The sequence below is a fragment of the Ranitomeya imitator genome, chromosome 2 (assembly GCF_032444005.1).
Source record: "Ranitomeya imitator isolate aRanImi1 chromosome 2, aRanImi1.pri, whole genome shotgun sequence".
In the NCBI taxonomy this organism is placed as follows: domain Eukaryota; kingdom Metazoa; phylum Chordata; class Amphibia; order Anura; family Dendrobatidae; genus Ranitomeya; species Ranitomeya imitator.
The window spans coordinates 579879331-579901037 of NC_091283.1; the positions used below are offsets into that span (position 1 = coordinate 579879331).

At 44.5% G+C, this 21707-nt stretch overlaps 2 protein-coding genes across 2 annotated transcripts in view; one reads left to right on the forward strand and one right to left on the reverse strand.

Moving 5' to 3' along the window:
- Positions 1-7196: 7196 nt before the first annotated feature.
- ZSWIM3 (zinc finger SWIM-type containing 3) lies at positions 7197-14375 on the reverse strand. Its single transcript, XM_069752210.1, has 2 exons — positions 13928-14375; positions 7197-10887 (listed from the first exon to the last, which is right to left on the reverse strand). The coding sequence occupies exons 1-2, from the start codon at positions 14140-14142 to the stop codon at positions 8853-8855; spliced, it is 2250 nt and encodes a 749-aa protein (XP_069608311.1). The 5' UTR covers positions 14143-14375; the 3' UTR covers positions 7197-8852.
- Positions 14376-14708: 333 nt separating this feature from the next.
- The window catches only part of ACOT8 (acyl-CoA thioesterase 8), a 28146-nt gene continuing 21147 nt past the window's right edge, over positions 14709-21707 (forward strand). Inside the window, exons 1-3 of the mRNA XM_069752214.1 lie at positions 14709-14884; positions 16606-16742; positions 19823-20048. Coding sequence (XP_069608315.1) covers positions 14763-14884; positions 16606-16742; positions 19823-20048 — 485 coding nt within the window. The 5' untranslated portion in view covers positions 14709-14762. The remainder of the gene's footprint in view (positions 14885-16605; positions 16743-19822; positions 20049-21707) is intronic.

The following is a 21707-nucleotide window of genomic DNA, read 5'->3' on the forward strand; positions in this document are numbered from 1 at the left end:
ACTGGCCCCCCGAACCAAGGAGATGAGCCCCCAAAAGCCAGCTCAAAGGAGCTACCTGGCATGGGATTTCTTCATGCAATGTACTGACGAGAAGCAAACTGGTGGTTTGCTGGCTGTACCAACACAGCCTCAAAGAGGAGTAAATGTTCTAAACCTGAGCACCACCTGCATGATCAGGCATCTCAAATTCAAGCATGCTTAAAAAGCATGACAAATCTGAGATTCCTCCAGCTCCTTCTTTTGCTGCGCTGTCAGCCCCTTTCTCTCTGTCAAGTTCAACAGGGCCACCTGCCTCCCTGCAAAGAGAGGATATGACAAACACCACCAGCACCGATCATGTCCTCACCGTCCCACGGAAGTTTTCAGCTCTCCATCTCCCAAACTCTTCAGAGAAAGAGGAAATTCTACCCACCCACAATCCAGGTGCCTGAATGTAAGCATTTCTAAATTATTGGCGTTTGAAATGCTGCCATTCTGGCTGGTGGAGAACACCAGTTTAAAAGAACTAATGATATTGGCTCTCCCGCAGTACATTGTTCTCAGCCACCACTATTTTGCCAGGCGGGCCATCCATGCCCTGCACACATACGTTTCTGACCATATACAGTTGTGCTCAAAAGTTTACATACCCGACAGAATTTTTGCTTTCTTGGCCTTTTTTATATGAATGATAACACCAAAACTTTTTCTCCGCTCATGGCTAGTGGTTGGGTGAAGCCATTTATTGTCAAACTACTGTGATTTCTTTTTTAAAATAATGACAACCCAAAACACCCAAATGACCCTGATCAAAAGTACACATATCCTGGTGATTTTGGCCTCTTAACATGCACAGAAGTTGACAAAAATGGGTTTGAATGGCTACTAAAGACAACATCGTCACCTGTGACCTGTTTGCTTGTAATCAGTGTGTGTGCATAGAAGCTGAGTGAGTTTCTGGGATCCAGACAGACTCTTGCATCTTTCAACCACTGACGTTTCTGGATTGTGAGTCACGGGGAAAGCAAAAGAATTGTCAATGGATCTACGGGAAAAGGTAGTTGAATTGTATAAAACAGGAGACGGATACAAAATGATATCCAAGGAATTGATAATGACAGTCAGCAGCGTTCAAACTGTGATTAAAAAATGGAAAATCAGGGGCTCTGTAAAAACAAACCACGGTTAGGTAGACCAACAAAAATGTCGTCCACAACTGCTAGGAAAATTGTTCGGGATGCAAAGAAAAACCCACATATAACATCAGCTGAAAAACAGGACTATCTGAAAACTAGTGGTGTGGCTGTTTCAAGATGCACAATAAGGAGGTGCTTGAAGAAAAATGGGCTGCCAGAAGAAAGCCATTACTGCGCAAATGCCACAAAGTGTTTCGCCTACAATATGCAAAACAGCACACAGACAAGCCTCAAAACTTCTGAAACAAGGTAATTTGGAATGATGAGACCAAAATTTAACTTTTTGGCCACAACCATAAACGTTACATTTGGAGAGAGGTCAACAAGGCCTATGATGAAAGGAATACCATTTTCCATATGAAGAGATAAAAGACAGTGGCACTCACCAGTATGCTGAAATGAACGTCTTTAATGTGCCTTCAGTCCATAACACAGATTATATTAGACACATGCCAGGTTATTGTGAGGGAGTGGGGAGTGCAAGTGGACGACGGCCGTTTCGTGCAATCAGCACTTCTACGGGTCCATGGACACATGGCCTTGGAGGTGCTGGCCTGAACTGCTGCAATTGCACTGTTGGAACATGTGTTTAGCACAGCAGGGGGTGTCATCACAGACAGGTGCATCCATCTGTCCATAGCCATCGTGGGCAAGCTCACATTTATAAAAATGAATCAGGCATGGATGACAAAGGCCTTGTCTGTACCTTTGGCTGACTAGACAACAGAACAGAACCCCTTTAGGAAATTTCCCCATACACATTTCTCTACAGAGCAATTGTGCTGCTCTTACCACCATTTGCTTCCTGTTGCAACACCCTACCTCTTACTACCACCATTTTACAGCACAAAATTCCAGGCCCTCATTGCCCGTGGGTTAAATTGTAAGGGGCTGAACAAAAGAGGTGCATAATGGTCTAAAGGAGACGGATGCTAATAAGCTCTACTTCAGGCTTGGTTGCCTGCTTTACAGTCATTTTTTCAAGGTAAACTGTCACCTACGAGGTTTTCCTCAGATGCTTTGGCTGGACAGGCTGCTTGAGCATACATTTAACTGTGGACATGCTCTGATGCGGCAATGTATTGCAATCTTCTGTGGGGCTGAAATTTTTAATAAGATTCTTTGGAGTGAATTGTGCATCATGCTCCGTGAGTTACATTTTTATTATCAGCTTCTGGGGGATAAGTGTGGAAATGTGCTCTATGGCTGAAATTTGTTAAAAGGTTATGTCGCTGCTTCTCTGCAGTCTGCTCCAGTGCTCTACAGTAAGAAGAGCGCGCAGCCTGTCACATGACCGGCGTCAGGAGGAACATGATGCACTTTGGCTGCTGCTTAAAGGTACAGCACCCATTTCTGCCCCATACAGTAGTCAGGGCAGCAATGCCCTGATGGCGGCCTTGCGCCCGAGACCCCCTCCACCCGCAGCAGCTGGGACTGAGGTGGGTGGGCGGGGGGACCCCCCGGACTAAAAAAAAAAAAAAAAAAAAAAAAATTTTTTTTTTTTAAGCTTGCTCAGGTGCCGCCACCCTGCATTGTCCCCACCCTAGGCACGTGCCCTCAAGTGCCTAGTGGCAAATACGGCCCTGTGTGTGGGAAATGTGGAAACATGCTATGAGGCTGTCTTTTTTAATCCTCTATGAGGATTTTGTTCAACATACTCTGTGGGTGAAATTTAAACACTTATTCTGTGGAGGTACTGCACCGCATCTGTAGAAGGGAGGACCAGGCTGCTGAAACGCCGGGTCTGGAACTGCTTGGGCCGCACCTCCTGTTGCCGGAGGGAATGCAATTGCAGCCGTAGCGAGCCGGTAACCTAGGTGAAGGGGGCGTGGCCAGGTACAGTAAGCAAAAAGGTGCTGGCACAGGAACAGAGACCGCCTTCCCGCCAGATCACAAGACAGGTTAAGACCACAGCCGCTGTGAGGGAAGCGACGCACAGAGACAGGGCGGCCGCACAAGAAACTCGTCCATACCGGCGGGTGAGCAGGGAAATGCGCACGAGACAGAGCATCGCAGTACAGACATCCCAGTGTCAGCTGACACCCAGAGAGGCGCACGCCGCGCAGAGCATTGCAGCGCAGCCATTCAGGTGATGGCGGCTGCCGAGAAAGATACGTGCCACTTGAGATCTTGTGGAGAGCTTTATCCTTTTGCAACTATATGGACTAGGAGACCACCGGCTACCGCCAGAAGGACCGTGGGCTGGGCGAGGATGCCAACAGACACCACACCGACCGACGCCAGCATCCTGCTCTGCTACCCACGGAACCTTCAGCGATTGACAGGCTGCGGCACCACGATAACTGAACTGTTAACCAAAGACTGTATAATTGAATAGCAGTTATACTGTTCACCCTGCATCCCCTTTTCCTTGTTATCTCCCTGCCAGTACATCCCTGTTGCACCATTAAACCATAGTTAACCCCTGCTCTGCGCGTCTGTATCACTGCATCCAAGTACCTGTGTTACACGCTCTGTGGCTGAAATTTTTAAAGGGACTGGCAATAGCAAACCTCAGTCTCTGTGTGGACACTGCTAAAATTTGTATGTTATTCATTTACTTCCTATTTTACCATGATTGCTATGGTAAAATAACCCCTTTAAGTCATTTTCCTATCCATATTTGTCATGCCCTTACCCCAATCTGGCTTCCTTTTGCAGCCCCCTTAGCCCTCACTATGACAGTTTTATAGCAATTTTACACTACAGAAGTTCGGATTCACATTGACTTATATCGGGTTTGGCGTCAAGTTCATGACCTGAACCAGACTTTAAAAAAAAAAAAAAAGTCTGCCCGAACACGGATGTCCATGTGTTTGCTCATGTCTAGCCCTGATACGTCATGTACTGTAGATGGAAATATATAAAATAAACTTCTCGCTATTGGAAGAATGGGAGGAAAAAATGAAAGTGACAAAGTGAAAAATTACCTGTTCGTTAACCCCTTACCGACATCGGGCGTACATTTACGCCGATGTTGGTCTCCCTCCCTTTGATTTGGGCTCTGGCGATGAGCCCACATCTTTCCGGAGACATGTCAGCTTGTTTTGAACAGCTGAATACGTGCCCGCAATAGCCACTGGTGGAATTGTGATCCATCTGTGGCTATTAACCAGTTAAATGCCCGCTGTCAATCGTGCTGGAAATACGCACACCAGTGACCCCCGTCACCGGTGTGTTGGCATGACAACCTGAGGTCATCTGGAGACCTCTATGGTTGCAAGTGCTGGCTTGCTGTGAGCGCCACCAAGTGGTCGGCGCTTATAGCATGTGAGCAATTCTGCTATATAGAGGCGATCTGATCATTGCCTCCATGTAGCAGAGCTGATCGGGTTGTGGCAGCTTCTATTCTCCTATGGAGACTATTGAAGCATGCCAAAAGTAAAAAAAAAAAAATTTGTTACAAAAATAAAAAAGTTCAAATCACCCTCCTTTTGCCCCACTAAAACTAAAACAATAAAAATAAAATCAAAAATACACATATTAGGTATTGCTGTGTTCAGAATCGCCCAATCAATTAAAAAAAAAAGCATTAACCTGATTGCTAAACGGCGTAGTGAGAAAAAAAATCAAACCGCCAGAATTACGCTTTCTTGGTCACCGCGACATTGCATTAAAATGCAATAACGGGCGATCAAAAGAACGTATCTGCACCAAAATGGTGTCAATAAAAATGTCAGCTTGGCACACAAAAAACAAGCCCTCACCCAACCCCAGATCACGAAAAATGGAGACGGGTATCGGAAAATGGCACAATTTTTTCTTTTTTCTTTACAAAGTTTGGAATTTTTTTTCACCACTTAGATAAAAAAGAACAGACATGTTTGGTATCTATGAACTCGTAATGACCTGGAGAATCATAATGGCAGGTCAGTTTTAGCATTTAGTGAACTTGGCAAAAAAGCCAAACAAAACGAAGTGTGGTTTTGCACTTTTTTTTGCAATTTCACCGCACTTGGAATTTCTTTTCCAGTTTTCTAGTACACGACATGGTAAAACCAATGGCGTCATTCAAAAGTACAACTCGTCTTGCAAAAAAGAAGCCATATTGATGGGAAAAATAAAAAAAGTTATGGCTCTGGGAAGAAGGGGAGCGAAAAATGAAAGCACAAAACTGAAAAAAAGCTACAGGGGTCAAAGAATTAGAGATTCCATCTGTCCTATTACTTCTCGAGGGCAGCATTACCACATTGTTGTGCTGCTGGTAAGGACGGAGAAGACAGATGTATGTATATTTTTTTCAATTAGAGAGGTTGTCGACTGCTAGGACAACCCCGTCAAACGAAATGTTCGGCCTCGATAAAATAATAAAAGCCTATACTCGCCTCCCGTGCCGGCGCCATTCCCGCAGTGTTGGCACTCGCTCTCTCCGAGGCTGGCATGCGGTGTTGTGACACGTGATGCCTGGTGCCCAATCAGTGCTGGAGTCACTGTCTGCGCCTTTGTACGAACTGAAGATGAAGAGGAAGCCAGGCCTGCCGCTCAACCCAGACTTCCTCTTCACATGCAGTTTGTCGGAGGGCTGAGACACTGACGCCAGTGCTGATTGGGCACATTGCATCATGTGTCATTCTACCGCATTTTTCCTTACTAAATTAAAACAGATCTAAAAAACAAATGCAAAGAGCAGCCCACGTCGAGGTATTATACTCACAAAAGTATGGTTTTAAATACTTTTGTGAGTATAATAAATAACTTTTCACCACTTATCCAGTCTAGTGGATATACACTATATTCCAAGTTATCAGTTTAGGTACCTCGTCGCCTGATGGTTGGATCATTTCTGCAAGTGATACGATAGGACTGATGACCCATCCGATACTAATCCTCTTTGAATGGCCTTGGTCTGACATCCACCTTTCCAACGATATATATTGTTTCCGGTTTCCCATGAAGTACAATAATACACAAGACTAATAAATATATGAAATTTTAATGGCAAGGTCCATGTGTAAATATTATTGGAAATGCCCTTTTTTTAGCAAATTAGATCACATTGATGCCAACAAATAATGCCCTCAAATGAACTAATAGCCTTTTAGGTACAGAATAAAATAAAACAAAACTAAAGAACTGTACAAAGTCATGATGTCATAACAAATGTTTCATATAAACTGTACACAACTTTATTTCAAGTATTTCACTACAATAGAAATTAATTTCACATTGAAAACTCAAACATTTTCATCTACATAAATAAGCGCATTTGTAACTTTAGTTGCGTCCAAAGACCTACAGTGAGACGTAGCCGCTGTCTACAGAAACCACACTCCACCTCTAATTTTTCGAAGAAATCTAGAAAACGATTCAAACATTCTATTTGGATTTATCACTAGGTCAAAGTGGGCAGTTTTTGCTCATAGTTTATTCCCACTACTCCAAAGGCTTTTTTTTTTTTTTAATTGCCCATCTGGTCCCAGAGATATGGGCTTTATTTACTGTCAATTTTTATATTCCTCATAAGGAAGCGGGGCTCATGGGATTCTCTGGGAGCATGTTTTTAGACAGTTCAGCATCATCATCATGTATGCACGGCCCCTTGGTAAAGACTAAAAATATTAGCACCAATAAGGCTAGTTTCACACTAGCATTTTGAGGAGCTGCGGACTTCCTCCGTGAAGCCCCGCCCTCAGCCGCACCTCCACCGCTAGCTCCGCCTACTTCTGCATGCGGCCTGCGTACCTATCTTTAACATTAGGTACGCAGGTTGTGCGGCTGTATGCGTATGCTTCCGCATGCGTCGTTTTGACGATGCGGCGACCAGTGTAGGACGCAGCTGGTAGCAATTTTTTTATTCTCCGCATCGTCAAAACGACGCATGCGGAAACATCCGCATACAGCTGCACGACCGGCGTACCTAATGTTAAAGATAGGTACGCAGGCCGCATGCAGAAGTAGGCGGAGCTAGCAGCGGAGGTGCGGCTGAGGGCGGGGCTTCACAGAGGAAGTCCGCAGCTCCTCAAAACGTTAGCCTTAAAAAGCCCTATGTCTGTGGAAGAGTTTGGGGAGTTTTTTTTTTTTAAAGAGAAAAAAAAAATGGCATATTCACAGTAGCACCAACCAAAACTAAAACTAGACTCTTGACCTGGTGACAGGTCTTCTCTAAAACAAAGAAATGTTGGAAAAGGAAGTTCAAATCATAGCTTCTCTGACTTTAAACTTGGTCATCTAATAGTTGTTAAAACTCTGTACTACTCTCACGAACAGAGTAGGGGGGCTGTAAACTGTCCCTGGTAGCCAGCTAGAAAGGACATTTGAGAGCAGCTATGTCATGAGAACGTTATCAATCACCTGTATTAAAAGTTCTTCTGGGACTTTAAGTCATCAGTAGCAGTCTTAGAACAGACCAACAATTTCAGAACAATGGAAATGAAGCAAATTTCAAACATTCCCACCGATTATGTCTCCTTCATTATTTATCAGGCACGGCACCGTAAACTGTATGGCGTTTGGCACTGAAGCCCCCTGCTTTCAATGTCCTACAACCGAATGTCTGGTATTACATTGCAGCCCCAATCACTACAAAATGTACCAAGCTGTGCCTGCTAAACACTGAACAGGTGTGCCAGGAGTCATTCTCCCCCCACTGACATAACATCCCAAATCACAGAAAACTATTTTGAACATTTTATCCAGGATTATAGAACTGGGTCTGCCTTTATTTCTTTGACAGTGCTCTATTCTAACAGTAGTATCTGGAATTGCATCCAGCTCCTCGAGCAAGACCCAGACAACCCCTTTAAAGAAGACCTTTGACCAGCGTGAGCATGTCAGTGTCTAAATTATGGAATAGTGGCTGCAGTGCTAAGAATAAACACAGCTTTTATTTTTTTACATTTCCCCCCTTCATTGTAGAGATATTTGCTTGGAAAGTTTATTTTTTTAATGTAAAGTTCAATTAGGCTTTACAAGAGGTTTCTGGGGGCGTGTACTTTTTTCCCTGCATCAGGGTGACCAATCACAAGCATGCAATAACATACAGAGGAGAAAAACTCCCTCCTCTGTTCACCGATCTCTTTAGCTACTGAATAGAAATACAGCAGAGCTGAGTTACGCATCATTATAAACCCTTCCAAATCTCATCTCACGTTGCTTTCAACTCTCACCTTCCCCCACATTGACTGCCAGATCTGGAACTATTTTTTAATGATAAAAAACTGAGCTCTGCTGTATCTCTACACAGTAGCTGCAGAGATCAGTGAGGAGAGGAAAGTATGTTCTTTTTTTCCCTCTGTGTGTTGCTGCCTATTTATGATCGGTCAACCTCATGAAAGGGAAGTAGTACATGCACCCAGAGACAAATCTATGGCGACACCAAGCTGAACTTTTTCAGAAATTATAACTTAAGCTATTATTATCTCCACAACAGAGAGGGGAAATTACAAAATAAAAACTTACATTTTCTTGAGCTCTGCAGCCACTAATTAATGATGTGGCTAGTATGAATAGATCCTCCTTAACCTATCAGGCTTGGTAAGAACTCTTCATCTAAGTGCCTATTATATAGGAATATTAAAGATACCATTTCCTAAAGTTTTTTTTCTATATTCCAGTGTTGCTGAAAGTCAAATTAAAACAGATGAATTGTCCAATCAAAAGTTTGAGCCTGACAAATCTCATTTAGATCAGGTTTATTTTTTTAACTCAAAAAGGCTTTAATGATCCAGCCTACACAGCTCAGCCAGAACAGTTGTGCTCTTCATTCGGCTCTATCTTCACCCAGTGGTTAGGGAGCTCAGGCGCCTGTTCTTGTTTCGGAAATATTGACATGTCGTTTGAGTCATTGTGCCAAATATCAGACATCATCTGTAACGTAGAAATCCTGTCTTGCATTTCCTCTAAATCACACTGCATGAGCAGATTATACAGTTCCTTAGTCAAACTCTTGATTATGCTGATCCTTGCCATGGTTTCTGCCTCGGTTTTAGTGTAGGGCAAGACCTTACTATACACACTAGAGTCCGAGATGGGTTGCAAATAGTTTTTACGCCACCTGAGACTCACCATGTTCTCTTCCACTGGCTTTTGGTATAAATAAAGCATGCTCAAAATATGACGACATGGCAATTTGTAACCCTTGTTAAAATAGCACGTACAAGAATGGTCACTTAAAGACACAATGTGGGTGTCTTCAAGGATCTGGACAGTAGTAAATCTAGTTTGCTTAGTGATTAGATGAGTAGATCTCTGAACTACTTCCCACTCTTTTGAACACAACTGAAAGGCAATATCAGTGCATAACTCTTTTAGGGACAGAAGCATTGAAGTTGATACTATAATTGGTCTCCAGACACCTGTCTCTGGGTTTACATTGAGCCCATTGTTCAGAAAGGTAAATGTGTTTACCTGCCGTGGGGCTTTCTTCTTCATAGGTTTAGAGGTGGTCTTTGAAGCACACGGGGGAGATGTCTGTGCAGGCAGGATGGGGAGTACATTTTTTTTAGTAATTTTGGGTTGTGATTCAAACAGTTTGTTTGAAAAGTCTGAAGAAACATAGCTTTTCCCTTCTTTGTTGAAACAGTCTGCAGACTTAAGAAACTTTTGGATAGCATTTTCCATTGAACTCTGATTCGTAAGGCATGTAGAGATAGTCATATCGATCATTCCTACACTGTCCATGTATGTCCTACAAGAAAGTTTGCCTTTCTTTACATGCATGTACCATAGAAGCTCATTTGAAAACCACTCTTTGCAGAGTTTAGCATAGAGGTCTTTATTTAATTTGTGCTCAAGTTTCTCGGCCAAGAAGCTTAACTTCAGAGGAGTAGTCTGATAGATTGCCTCTTCAATCATCTTACTGAAACAGTACATGAATTGAGAGGATCCTTTGGTCTTCTTTTCAATGAGACGTGCTGTGTGATAGACTGAAAGCAAGACCTGCCCTGATGGAAATGCTTCCTTTAGAACATCCACTTGCTTAAAAGCTATATCTGTATGGATAAATTTTACCTTTGACCATTCAGAATTGAAAAGTTTAAACGTTTCCAGCACTTTGGAGATGTTTTTTGCATCTTCTTCTTTTACAAACGAAAAGTAAACTATTTTAGCCATGCGTTCTTTGGTTTCCACTAGAAATGCATACAGACTGTATCCAATTTTGCTAGAAACCTTATGAAGCAAAATGCTCTCCGGAAACTTTAGGAACCAGTTACTCATAGTACTTGTTTGGAAACAAAGTTGCTCCACTTGGTTTTCAACTCCGATCGTGAGCAAGGATTTTGAGCCAGCATCCACTTTTTGGAAGTCTTTAACGAAACCATCAACACGTGAAAAAGCATCTATGGATAGTGCCTCAGGACTTGAGTCTTTGACGGTGGCAGACGTAAGTTTGCTATTGAACTCATCATCAATGTCTTTAATTTCTGATGGCAAATTACTCTTCGGCTTGCATGAGGATTGGCTGTCTTGTATAACTTCCTTGTGGTCATTTTCCTTCTTCGGAGACAGACATAGACTTTCGTTGCAAATCTTTTTAAACGGGACCTCCGAGTTAGGTGACAGGTCTCCCAACTTAGGTGGATGAACAATAGATGCTTGAGGTGATGTTGTATTATTGGAATGGTTGTGAGTTGAACATTCTTCTTTAACCACTAAACGATCTAGGTCCACATCGTAATGCAGAACAAAAAAGGCTGGACAGACAATATCATGGAGCTTTCTTTTACCATTGTGTCCCTGAAGTTTGGAGCAACAAAACGTCACCTCTGTGTATCTGAAAAGCAGAAATAAATGGACACGGTTAAATGAAAAAGAAGGTAGTGTGATCGAGGGTTAACTGTTCCAACTTGGAAGGGGGGGGGGATTAATTGTGTTGCTGTTTCCAGCTATGCAAGTACATACCAGTTTTTTTTGCGTGATAGAGTGCAGTTAAAACCCCATAACGCTCCGTCATGTACAGCTAACATATAGAGTACATGTCTTGTTTGTCAACCTCAAATGTGTTAGGGTATGTTTCCACATTCAGGAAACACTGCGTTTTTGACGCTGCATTGAGCCGCAGCATCAAAAACGCAGCGTCCAGATGTTACAGCATAGTGGAGGGGATTTCATGAACGTATACGGTAAAACACACAGGCAGCAGACCCGCAAAAACGCACATGTGGCGCGTCTTAAGAACGCAGTATGTCCTTACATTGCAGAAAAAACGCAAGGACAGCGCAGGTGACCTGCCAGTGACCTCAGGTGCAGATTTGGTCAGGATTTTACCTGCGTAAAATCCTGACCAAATCCTGAACGTGGACACATCCCCTAAGGGTATGTGTCCACGTTCAGGATTGCATCAGGATTTGGTCAGGATTTTACGCAGGTAAAATCTGCACCAAATCTGCACCTGAGGTCACTGGCAGGTCACCAGCGTTTTTCATGCGTTTTTGATGCATTTTTTGATGCGGATTGTGTGTGTTTTTGTAAGCTCAATAAAGATATACAAAAAAAATAAAATTGTGAGGTCATTTCTTGTCCAACCTCTTCATTTACATACTCCATTGAAGAATATACACACACAGCTAGATAGATAGATACGTTAGATGGATACAATAGATAGATACGATACATATCTATCGTATCTGTCTATCGTATCCATCTATGGATCTATCTATCGTATTTATCTATGGTATCTATCAATATATCTATTTTTTTTATCTACCGATATATCTATCTATAAATATAACACTATATAGATTTATCGATAGCTATATTGATAGATAATAAATCGATAATAGATACAACAGATAATAGATAGATACAACAGATAATAGATAAACAGATGATTGATAGATAGATACGATAGTTAGATGGATCACACAAGCGAGAAACTCGGACGAGTCTCGCATCTTAATACCCGGCATTGCTGCCAGCACTTAGGTGTGGAGCGTGCAGCTGCATGCATTTCTATGCAGCTGAACGCTCCAGTCCCGAGTGCCAGCGGCAGTGCCGGGTATTGACGACGGCCTTAAAAGCAATATGTTAAATTTGAAAAAAAAAATGGTGTGGGCTCCCGCGCAATTTTCTGCACCAGAGGGGGAAAGCCGACGGCTGGGGGCCAATATTTGTAGCCTGGGTAGGGGGTAATACCCATGGCCCCTCTCTAGGCTATGAATATCAGCCCGCAGCTGTCTGCGCAGCCTTTACTGGCTATTAAGGGGACCCCCCCAAAAAATGACGTGGGGTCCCCCTATATTTTATAGCCAGAAAGGCTACGCAGACAGCTGAGGGCTCATATTCATAGCCTAGAGAGGGGCCATGGTTATTAGCCCCCCGCCGCTACAAATACCAGCCCCCAGCCGCCCCAGAAATGGCGCATCTGTAAGATGTGCCAATTCCGGCACTTAACCCCTCTCTTCCCACTCCCGTGTAGTGGTGGGATATGGGCTAATAAGGGGTTAATGTCACCTTGCTATTGCAAGGGGACATTAAGCCTGGTTAATAATGGAGAGGCGTCAATAAGACGCCTATCCATTATTAATCCTAGAGTAGTGAAAGGGTTTAAAAAAAAAATAAAGATACAGCCGTACAGTCTTTGTATTTGGTAAGTGCAGTATAGCACTCCGTCCCTTAATCCTTTTTAAAGCTGATGTCTCCCGACGCGTTTCATATTTATATTCTTCAGGGGGGAACTGACATGTTTTCAGCAGAAATAGGTGAGCATACAAAGATCCCTGGTACTCTGAAAAGGCACCGCTGGGAGATCCGGTCCTATGGATGAGTATATATTTCAGAATGTTTGATAATTTATCCATTTGATACACTAACTGAACATATACCTATAAATGCAACCCTGTGAGGGGGGTATATATGTATTCTGGGAGTATCTATGGTTTAGAGCATAAGAGAGGAGATCTTTCTATCCCTCTGTTTTATTGTGGAGCTTGCGTTCTATGTGTAAACACCATATGCAGAACTGAGTGACAGAAGGGAGATCCGCTGTTTTTTGGCATATCCCAACACTTGAATCATTTTTGTTGGTCTAAATCAGACGGACTTCGGTCACATTACCAAGTGGATTGTGGGGTGAAATATATAGGATACTTTCCGCGTACAGGGAAAGTGCTGACAAACGTCCCACAGAGATGATAAGCAGAAATAAAGGGGATTGATACAAAGTCTCTACTAGCTGCTATACCCAGTAAGGGGTTAAAATTTGACTGCCCCCTAGAGGAAGCATATGTGTGATTTGCCAATATTGTCCTTTGGTTTTTATTTTTGCACTGTGTTGTTGGCACCGGCACCTTGTATTTATGTGGTAATATAGTTGTTTTAGCGTATAGCAATAAAAGCTAAGTTTTAAATAGTACTTTCTAACCAGCTGTAAATATTTGTAGAGCATACGGGTTATATTAGAATATTGTCCTTGCTGATATAGACTTTGCAAATGTACCCAATAAAGAACTTGGGAATAACCCTGCAAGTCATTTGGAGGTCTACAAGTGGTTAAAGGGATTGTCTATGGCTTGGGAGGGGGGGGGGGATAACTAGATGTGATAAATTACCAATACTCTCATCGCTACTGAAGTCCCCATCTGTTTATATTTACTTCTCTACAGCAATAATCTCACGTACAAGGGTATGACCGCTGCAGCCAATCACAAACCTTGTGCCTGACGTGATTGCTGTAGGAAGTAAAGAAAGACCTACCGGGTCCAACAAGAAGATGCTGCAAGATAAGTATTAACGTTGTTATCAAACATGGTGACCAAGTGCGGCTCCTCTTATGGAGAAGTGATCGGATAGCCCTCTCCCACCGGGGTCCTTACATTATGTCCGGCCGTATGCGGATGCTGAACTTGCTATTGTGGTGGTGCACAGACACGCTGCTCTGGATGCTGTAGCTGCAGTCGTTGTCCTTCTGGAAGGCGGTGAAGAACCCCTGGAAGTCGGCGTAGTTGAGGAAGCAGGTGCCCAGCAGCATGGTCATCAGGCAATCGCTGCTGTCCACGTCGTCCATGGATGTGGCGTTCACCGTATACATGGAGAGGGAGAAGTAAAGCTTTCTGCCCAGGCTTCATCCACTCAATAATGGCCTGTGGGGCTCATGGGCACACTGACTGTGGGGCTTCACATGCACCCTGTCTCTGCACCATTATGGTGAATGAAGCAGCCCTCACAGGCTCCTGCCTTATTTACTGCTACTTCTCTCCCCCTTAGGTGGGCACAGCTAAAAGACCACACTATACAACCGCTTCCGGTTTCCAAACCGATTTTATGCCACGCCCCTTTAACAACGCTTTATAGCAGAACGCAGACACCGCCCATAAAATCTGGCCAATCATAGATACGGTTACGCAGGCCGCCAGGCGTTAAACCAATCAAGAACCAGAATGCATTGCACGTGATCAAGGAATCACCCAATCCAATAGCGCAAATGATTAATGCGGAAGTGCAACAATCGGCAGCCCAACCGCTTAACCAATAAGAATAATCTGTAACACTATGGGCGGGTCTTACCCAACAGCCATGCGCAGATTGTGTTATTTACTTATTCGTCATTTCCGGTTGCTAACGAGCAGATGGGAGTTTGTACTTGTGACTTGTCGAATGTCGACCGAAGTCCATCATGTGATCCTGTGGTCAGTCACGTGAGCAGAAAAGATGGCCGGCTCCCTACAGCCGGAGGATTTGCTGGACCCTGAAGAGAAGAGGCCAAATGATTTGAGGAGCGTGCTGGTCACCAGCGTCCTGAATCTGGAGCCGCTAGACAAAGATTTATTCAGGTGCTTGATATTGTGGCGGCGCTGGGTAACCTGTGTGTGTAGCTGAGGTGATACCGCGCGGCATGCTGGGACTTGTAGTTCCATGGCAGCACGTAGGATGGAGGTCCTGTCTGTGCTGGCTTCTGCCCTCATGGAAGGGGCCTGGCCGGGCTGCCCAGCATTAGTGCATGGTCTGTGAGTAGAGGACCTAGCCATAGTGCCAGCCTGGAAGACAACTGATGGGGGGCGGCCATTCTTCATTACTGTGAGCTGCCTCTGTAAGGGAGCAGTGTGTGACCGCTGCAGCCAATCAGTCCTCGCATTCAGTCCCATCTAGAGCAGATCAGCAGGAGGTGGCAGCGACTGTTTATCCCTTGCACTGCCCTGGCCGCTTCCATCTTATTAGTGATGGACAAGCCCTTACTGTGGAAAGTCCCTAGAGATAGCGGTGCAGTGTGTGGGACCCCGCGTTTCTCAGACATGGCACCGCTGCCGCCCCAAGTTGTGCGCTCTCACCCGATGCCCACGGAGGCAGATTAGCTCCTGCAGCGTCGGGGTAGTGCAAGGTTCTGCCCCGCACAAGCCATCGTTTGTCATTCTATAACAGATTGCACCAGAAGGTTCTTTGCCTCGGATTCTGCCGCCCCCCTGACTGCAGCAGCGTCTTCAACTGAGGCAACAATAACATTAGAAATCGCTCTGTGGTTTTAAAGAGGTATTCCCATCTGCAAGATCCTATCCCAGTAAGTCGTAAGTATAATATTAGCAAATTCCTCCAGTTAGAAGTGTAGTATAGTTCTTCTAATTCGTTATGTCGTTTACTCCATGTGGAAGGCACTGCAGTAGCTTAGGTTACGACCACTGACTGTCACTATGAGTGGTCGTACCCCGTATGCTACAGCAATGGCCTGTACATGGGGTAAGCAACATAGTGAATCTGAAGAACTGTACTACATTTCTAACTGGAGGTATTAGCGATTATTATTTTCATACCTATTACTTATTGGTTGGGGTTTTTGGAGATCAGAATACCCTTTTTAATAAGCAGGAACTTTCAAAGTTGTCTATTTTTACTAGCACGCTTTAATTTTACCCATTTATGATGAGAAAACCCCTTTTATGACTTATTCCTTGGACATGGTTTCATACAGTGAGACTGATTTACTAAGCTTTATGTGCCAGAATTCTAGTTTCAGGATTAGTCCCAAGTAAGTCCTGGACTAGGATAACCTACTGATGTCTGGGGTCCAACTGAACATCCACCAATTTACTCCAAAATGGGGCTCTGATCTGGAGCACTGTACTTTGTTTTCTGTAACAGTCCCATAGACAATGACTGGAGCACAGTGTGCACCTTCACTGTATATAGAGCCCTGTCCTCAGTATTGGTGGGGTCCTTGTGGATCTGTAATAATTTGCAGGAAAAGCGGCCTTCTATGCCTTGCTCCACATTTACTACGTGTTCTGTCCACGTTTTTTTTCAAAGCACTCTGTTTGGGACTGTCGGAAAGGGAAGTGATCTGAAGTCCTCCACAATTTGACACAACAGTTGAACCAACATAAACCAGTTAATGTAAACTTGGTGGAAACTTTTAGTTAATGTAAACCAAGATGTGAAGTTGACAGTATAAACGTGCCAGATCCACCGTCCAGCAAGAACCACTGTGATAGATCTGGCAAACGTCGTTCATCCGCGGTGCCAAAACGGCCTGTAATGTGTGACCACTTCTTTTGTTTTGCAGAGGCTCTCATCACTGGGTCCCTACCACGCAGAGACTGTTTGGTGGTCAGATTGTTGGGCAAGCACTGGTGGCAGCTGCTACTTCTGTGAGTGACGAAGAGTTTGTCCATTCTCTTCACTGCTACTTCGTACGAGCAGGTAATGTGGATCCCATTTTATTGACATTAATATGATATTTTTTTTTTCATCCGAGAGCTTTATATAGCAGATAAGGCCATTTTGTTTTAATCTTTTATTGTGCGTAACCAGCTCCAGACTGCCATGGACTTTAAAATCCCGTGCACATTGCTCTTCACTGATAGTGTAAATCATTAATTCACAGTATCAGCTAGCATGAGATTATGCAGCTATCAGACACAGCCGTACTCCCCATAGAGAAGGCAGACATACTGCCATTTCTGGTTTGCGATTGCTGTATATATATGTAAGCAGGATCAGGGATGCAGTAACGCAGGGAATGAAGAGCAAGGATTAACAGTGCGGTGTAATTTATAACAATAATGAACTCCTCGCAGGGAGGTAGCGGGTAATTAACAGTAGAATTACGGAAGAACACAAGTCTTATTATTAAACTTCACTTATCGGGACTTCTCTGCTCCTCATTCGCATGTAGTCTGATGAAAGATGAAATACCGGCAGCAGCCGGCACTGTGCCTTCAGGCGTAACCCTACACTCCATCCAGCTTCTGGCAGCCACGGACGGTCACCAGTTTTACCCGTTGAGCCCCTAGTTCATTAAGCTGTAAAAAGGAGTCATAGAAGTCTCTATCCGGTGCGTGCTCCATTGCACGCCTATCCGTGAGGAGGAACACACCTCAGAATCCTGCACCTTGCACTCGCTTCTCAATGCAGGCACTTCACACTGTTTCGCTAAGCACCCGACCCTCTGCGCGCTCTCTGCACCCGAAACACATCTCCTTTTCTCTGCCGGTGGCAAACGTCTCCCTTTTCCTGCGCTTCCTGCTCTCCGACCGGTCTCGCCATGCCCCCTCCCCAGGACATGGGTCCTGTCTGGTTCCCAATTCTTTCCCCCCTGGCAACACTGGATGCAGCCTCGACCATTCCGGACCCGGCCTTGCACAGGTACCTGCAGCCCGGTCTTCCTCCTTACATATACAGTGCTGAAAAAATACAGTGTATACAGATAAGGAAGCACTGGCAGCGCTTTCTCCTCCAGAGCACCAATCAGCGACAGGTGCAGTCTGTCCGGGAATTGGCGCGGGATTTGATCACCGCTTCGCTGATTGGTCGCGACCAATCAGCGATATTGGTGTGCAATTTAAACCCCGCATCTAGAATACCTGATGCATTAGAATCGGGCCACCATCTAGTTTCTAATAAAAGACTTTATTGTGGCTGGGTCTTTATTTACCATGTAACTATTGGACTACTAATGGATAGGTGTCTTATTGGTGCCTCTCCAATACTAACCTCCGGGCTTGATGTCACCTGACAATACAAAGGTGGCATCAACCCCACAAATATGAACCCCACTTGCCACCGCTACAGGGCAAGTGGGAAGAGCTGGGCAAAGCGCCAGAATTGGGGCATCTAATAATGTGCCTTTTCAGGGCGGCTGCGAGCTGCTATTTTTAGGCTGGGAGTGGTCAATATCCATGGCCCCTTACCAGACTGAGAATACTAGCTCACAGCTGTCTGCTTTAGGCTAAGTTCACACTTGCGTATGGCTGCGTACATCCTCCATTAAGGTCTACCTACTTCCGCATGCGTCTATATCTTTAACATTGGGTACGCAGGGACATGCGTTGTATGTGGATTCGTCCGCATGCAGTGTTTTGACATGCCCACCAACCGCACGGGAACACAACTTTTGGTACCAAGACCCAAACGTTTTGTAACTGTTCGGCTGGACCCGAACATCCAGGAGTCCGCCCATCTTTAGTTGTTTCCTTTCAATGTTCTGCACCTGCTGTGGTTTGTTGTAGGATAACAAACTACCATACACCGTACTCTCATTCCCCAGTGCCACCATGAGTCTCTGGCATTGGCTGTGGTGCTAACGTCGCGGCAGCCAACTTGTGAGCTCAGCAGCTCTCCCGGCATCGACTGATCACCCCCTTCAGAGCAGTAGAGACCCACCGGTGACATCGGGGAAGTTCAGTACAGTGTGGGTTTTTTTTTTGTTTGTATTCTTTAGCAAACTGTAGCCGGGGACCGAACATGAAACCATTTCAACAGTGACCGAGGCAATATTCTCTGACACATTAAGGGGGTGTATTATTCCTCCTCCCACCGCACCCAAAAACTACACGTTAGAGAACTCTGTGTACGCCATATTTTACTACTTTTTCAGTTTTTCCATCACGGTCTTTACATTTTGGGGGTGAGGGAGCTTAGTGGGACAGGACCCCGCATTGCCTGGCAAATGTACTAGAATTGATTCCAGAAAGTGCTGTAGATTATAGAGCCAGCGTGTGAAGTCTGTTTTTTAATGACTAATTTACAAGACCATATACAGTTTTCTTTGTTTTAATTGCATTGTGCCCATAGAAAAAATGTGGCTTTGTATGGCAATTTTTATTATTTTTTTTTTTTTGTGCACCCATAAATTTGAATAGGTGCCACATCCAACATACGGGAGAAACTAGTCCATGTTGGGTCTTTTCTCACATGCAGATTCATTCAGTGAATTATGGTCTAAGTGCTGTCCATAAGCCATCTGTTTTTTTTTCCACTACCAGCACTTAGACCGAAAATATGGTCGTTTGAAGTTGGCCAAAAAAGGAAAGTTTGTCAGCTGCCATGTAATCCATGGAAAGGAACATGTACAGTACCTGTAGACAAAGGCATAAGTCACGCTACGTATCATTGTAGTTTTAGGATGGGTGTTGTGCACTTTGACAGAAGTCAGGAAATTGTACCTCCTGTGAAATGGTTAAAGGGGATTGCACTGTATGATTGTGGAAACCCAACAGCAGGCTGAAGTAGCACAGGAACATCCTTGTGAGAGTGTGCCAGGTCCTGCAGCTCGGCTCCGTTCACAATGCTCTCGCCGTGCAGTACAAGCTTCAGCCACGTTCAGCTGTCCTCTTTCCACGTATGCTGTACAGTAGCGTTCATTTGATTTCCATAAGAACTCGCTGTCCTAAATCGTCCCAGCACAGAGCCATCTTTTCCTGTTTAATTTACTGATATTATATAGCTGCCAGAGCTCAGTCTTCTCCCCTACAATAACTGTTACTTATGTCCACCACTAGGGGACCCCAAGGTTCCAGTGTTGTACCAAGTGGAGCGGACACGAGATGGGCGAAGTTTCAGTGTACGGTCAGTTAAGGCAGTCCAGCATGGAGTACCGATCCTCACCTGTCAGGCGTCCTTCCACCGCTCCCAAGAGAGTCCCCTACAGCATCAGTTCACTATGCCAACCGTCCCTTTCCCCGAAGAGCTGCTCACCCGGGAGGAGCTTATATACAAATACTTAAAGTAAGTTATGGGTTTGTTTTTAAGTCATTAAAAGTGCTTTTAAACATTTAATCAATCTTCTAAGGCACTATGCCATCACCTACTGATCAGTGGGCGTATGATTACCAGGACCATCACCGATCCTGAGACTGGAGTCGGCGCAGCACTAAGGCTACGTTCACATTTGCGTTGTTGTGTGCTGCGTCGGTGACGCAACGCACGCAAAAACGCATGCAAAACGCTGCGTTTTGTGACGCATGCATTCATTTTTATAGCGCAAAAAAAAATGCAACAAGCAGCATCCTCTGCGCCCTGACGCTTGCGCCCAAAGAACGCACGCGTCACAAAACGCATGTCCATGCGCCCCCATGTTAAATATAGGGGCGCATGCATCGCCGCGGTTGCGCCCAACGCACCGCAAATGTGAACTGGGTGTAACTCGAATAGTCCTGTAGTGCTCACATCTTTGTAGCATATAGTGTTGGGCTCCTGCCATGGGTGGCTCTTGGGATTGGCAAAAGGAGGGAGAGGTAACTATGCCGTTTGCCCATGGAGTTTTTGGCTGTAGCAATCATACACACAGGTACGGTACAGCACGTCGTCACTGCAGAACACCTTCACAAGACCAATGGGGCGACAGTGATGGCGCTGGAGCAGGAGGATAATTTGCTGTCGCCAAATAATTGAGTAGATTCCAGTCTCCTTACTCATACAGAATTAATACATAATATATTAAGAAAATGTAGTGTTTTTTGTTTTTCAATAAAAATTACCTGATGTAAATGTGCAAGAAGAATGGTAGGTATCTGAGGCTACGCAACCTGTACTGAAAAAACCATGACGTGTCTGTGGGTAACCAGATAAGGAAAACTTGTGGTGTGTGCAGATTTTCTTGGGCTGATATCCAGAGCTGGGAGAACTCTTTGAAGTTGACTGCATTTGCAAAGTTTGTGTATTATAGGATTTTTAAACCACAAAGCGGTCATTAATATTTTGGGAATAGCCATTTTAACCCCTTAACAACCACCGATATGCCTTTTCACGGTGGCTGTTAAAGGGCTTATTCCACAGCACTAAGGAATAAGTGTGTAAGGCACCCCAGCGGGAGAAAATCTGGTTTTGGAACCGATGGTGGCTGATTACCCCCCTTAAATACCACTGTCAATTGCGACAGCAGCATCTAAATGAGGGTGAGAACTCTTTTACACTGTCACTAAAAACGCAGGAGGAGTGAGGAAACATAGCTCAGCACAATCATCCTGGGGGCTTATCAAGTCTGTTGCCTCATCCCAGAGCGTCAAGTCACATCTAAACAGTTCCGTCTTGTAGTTTAACTTCCGGCCAGCTACTGGTCTCTGTGTGTTAAGGAATAGAGCTGCTGCGCTCTGCCTGGGAGGGATCAGATCAGCTGGTCTCCACCCACCAGCTCCCAGTTATTGCAAATTTAACACAGTAAACAAGTCACATAATGGCCAGAAATGGTGTTCATCATGTACACACAGGGTAGCATATTCTTCAGAGTTACTCTTTAATTTTTGTAAGCAAAGTTAACCCCGCCGATACGCCTTTTAACGGCGGCCGCTAAGGGTACTTAAAACACAGCGCCATTAAGTAAATAGCGCCCCCCAGAGTCAGATTTTCTCCGAGACCCCAGAGAACATGATTCTGGGTTTTTTTTTA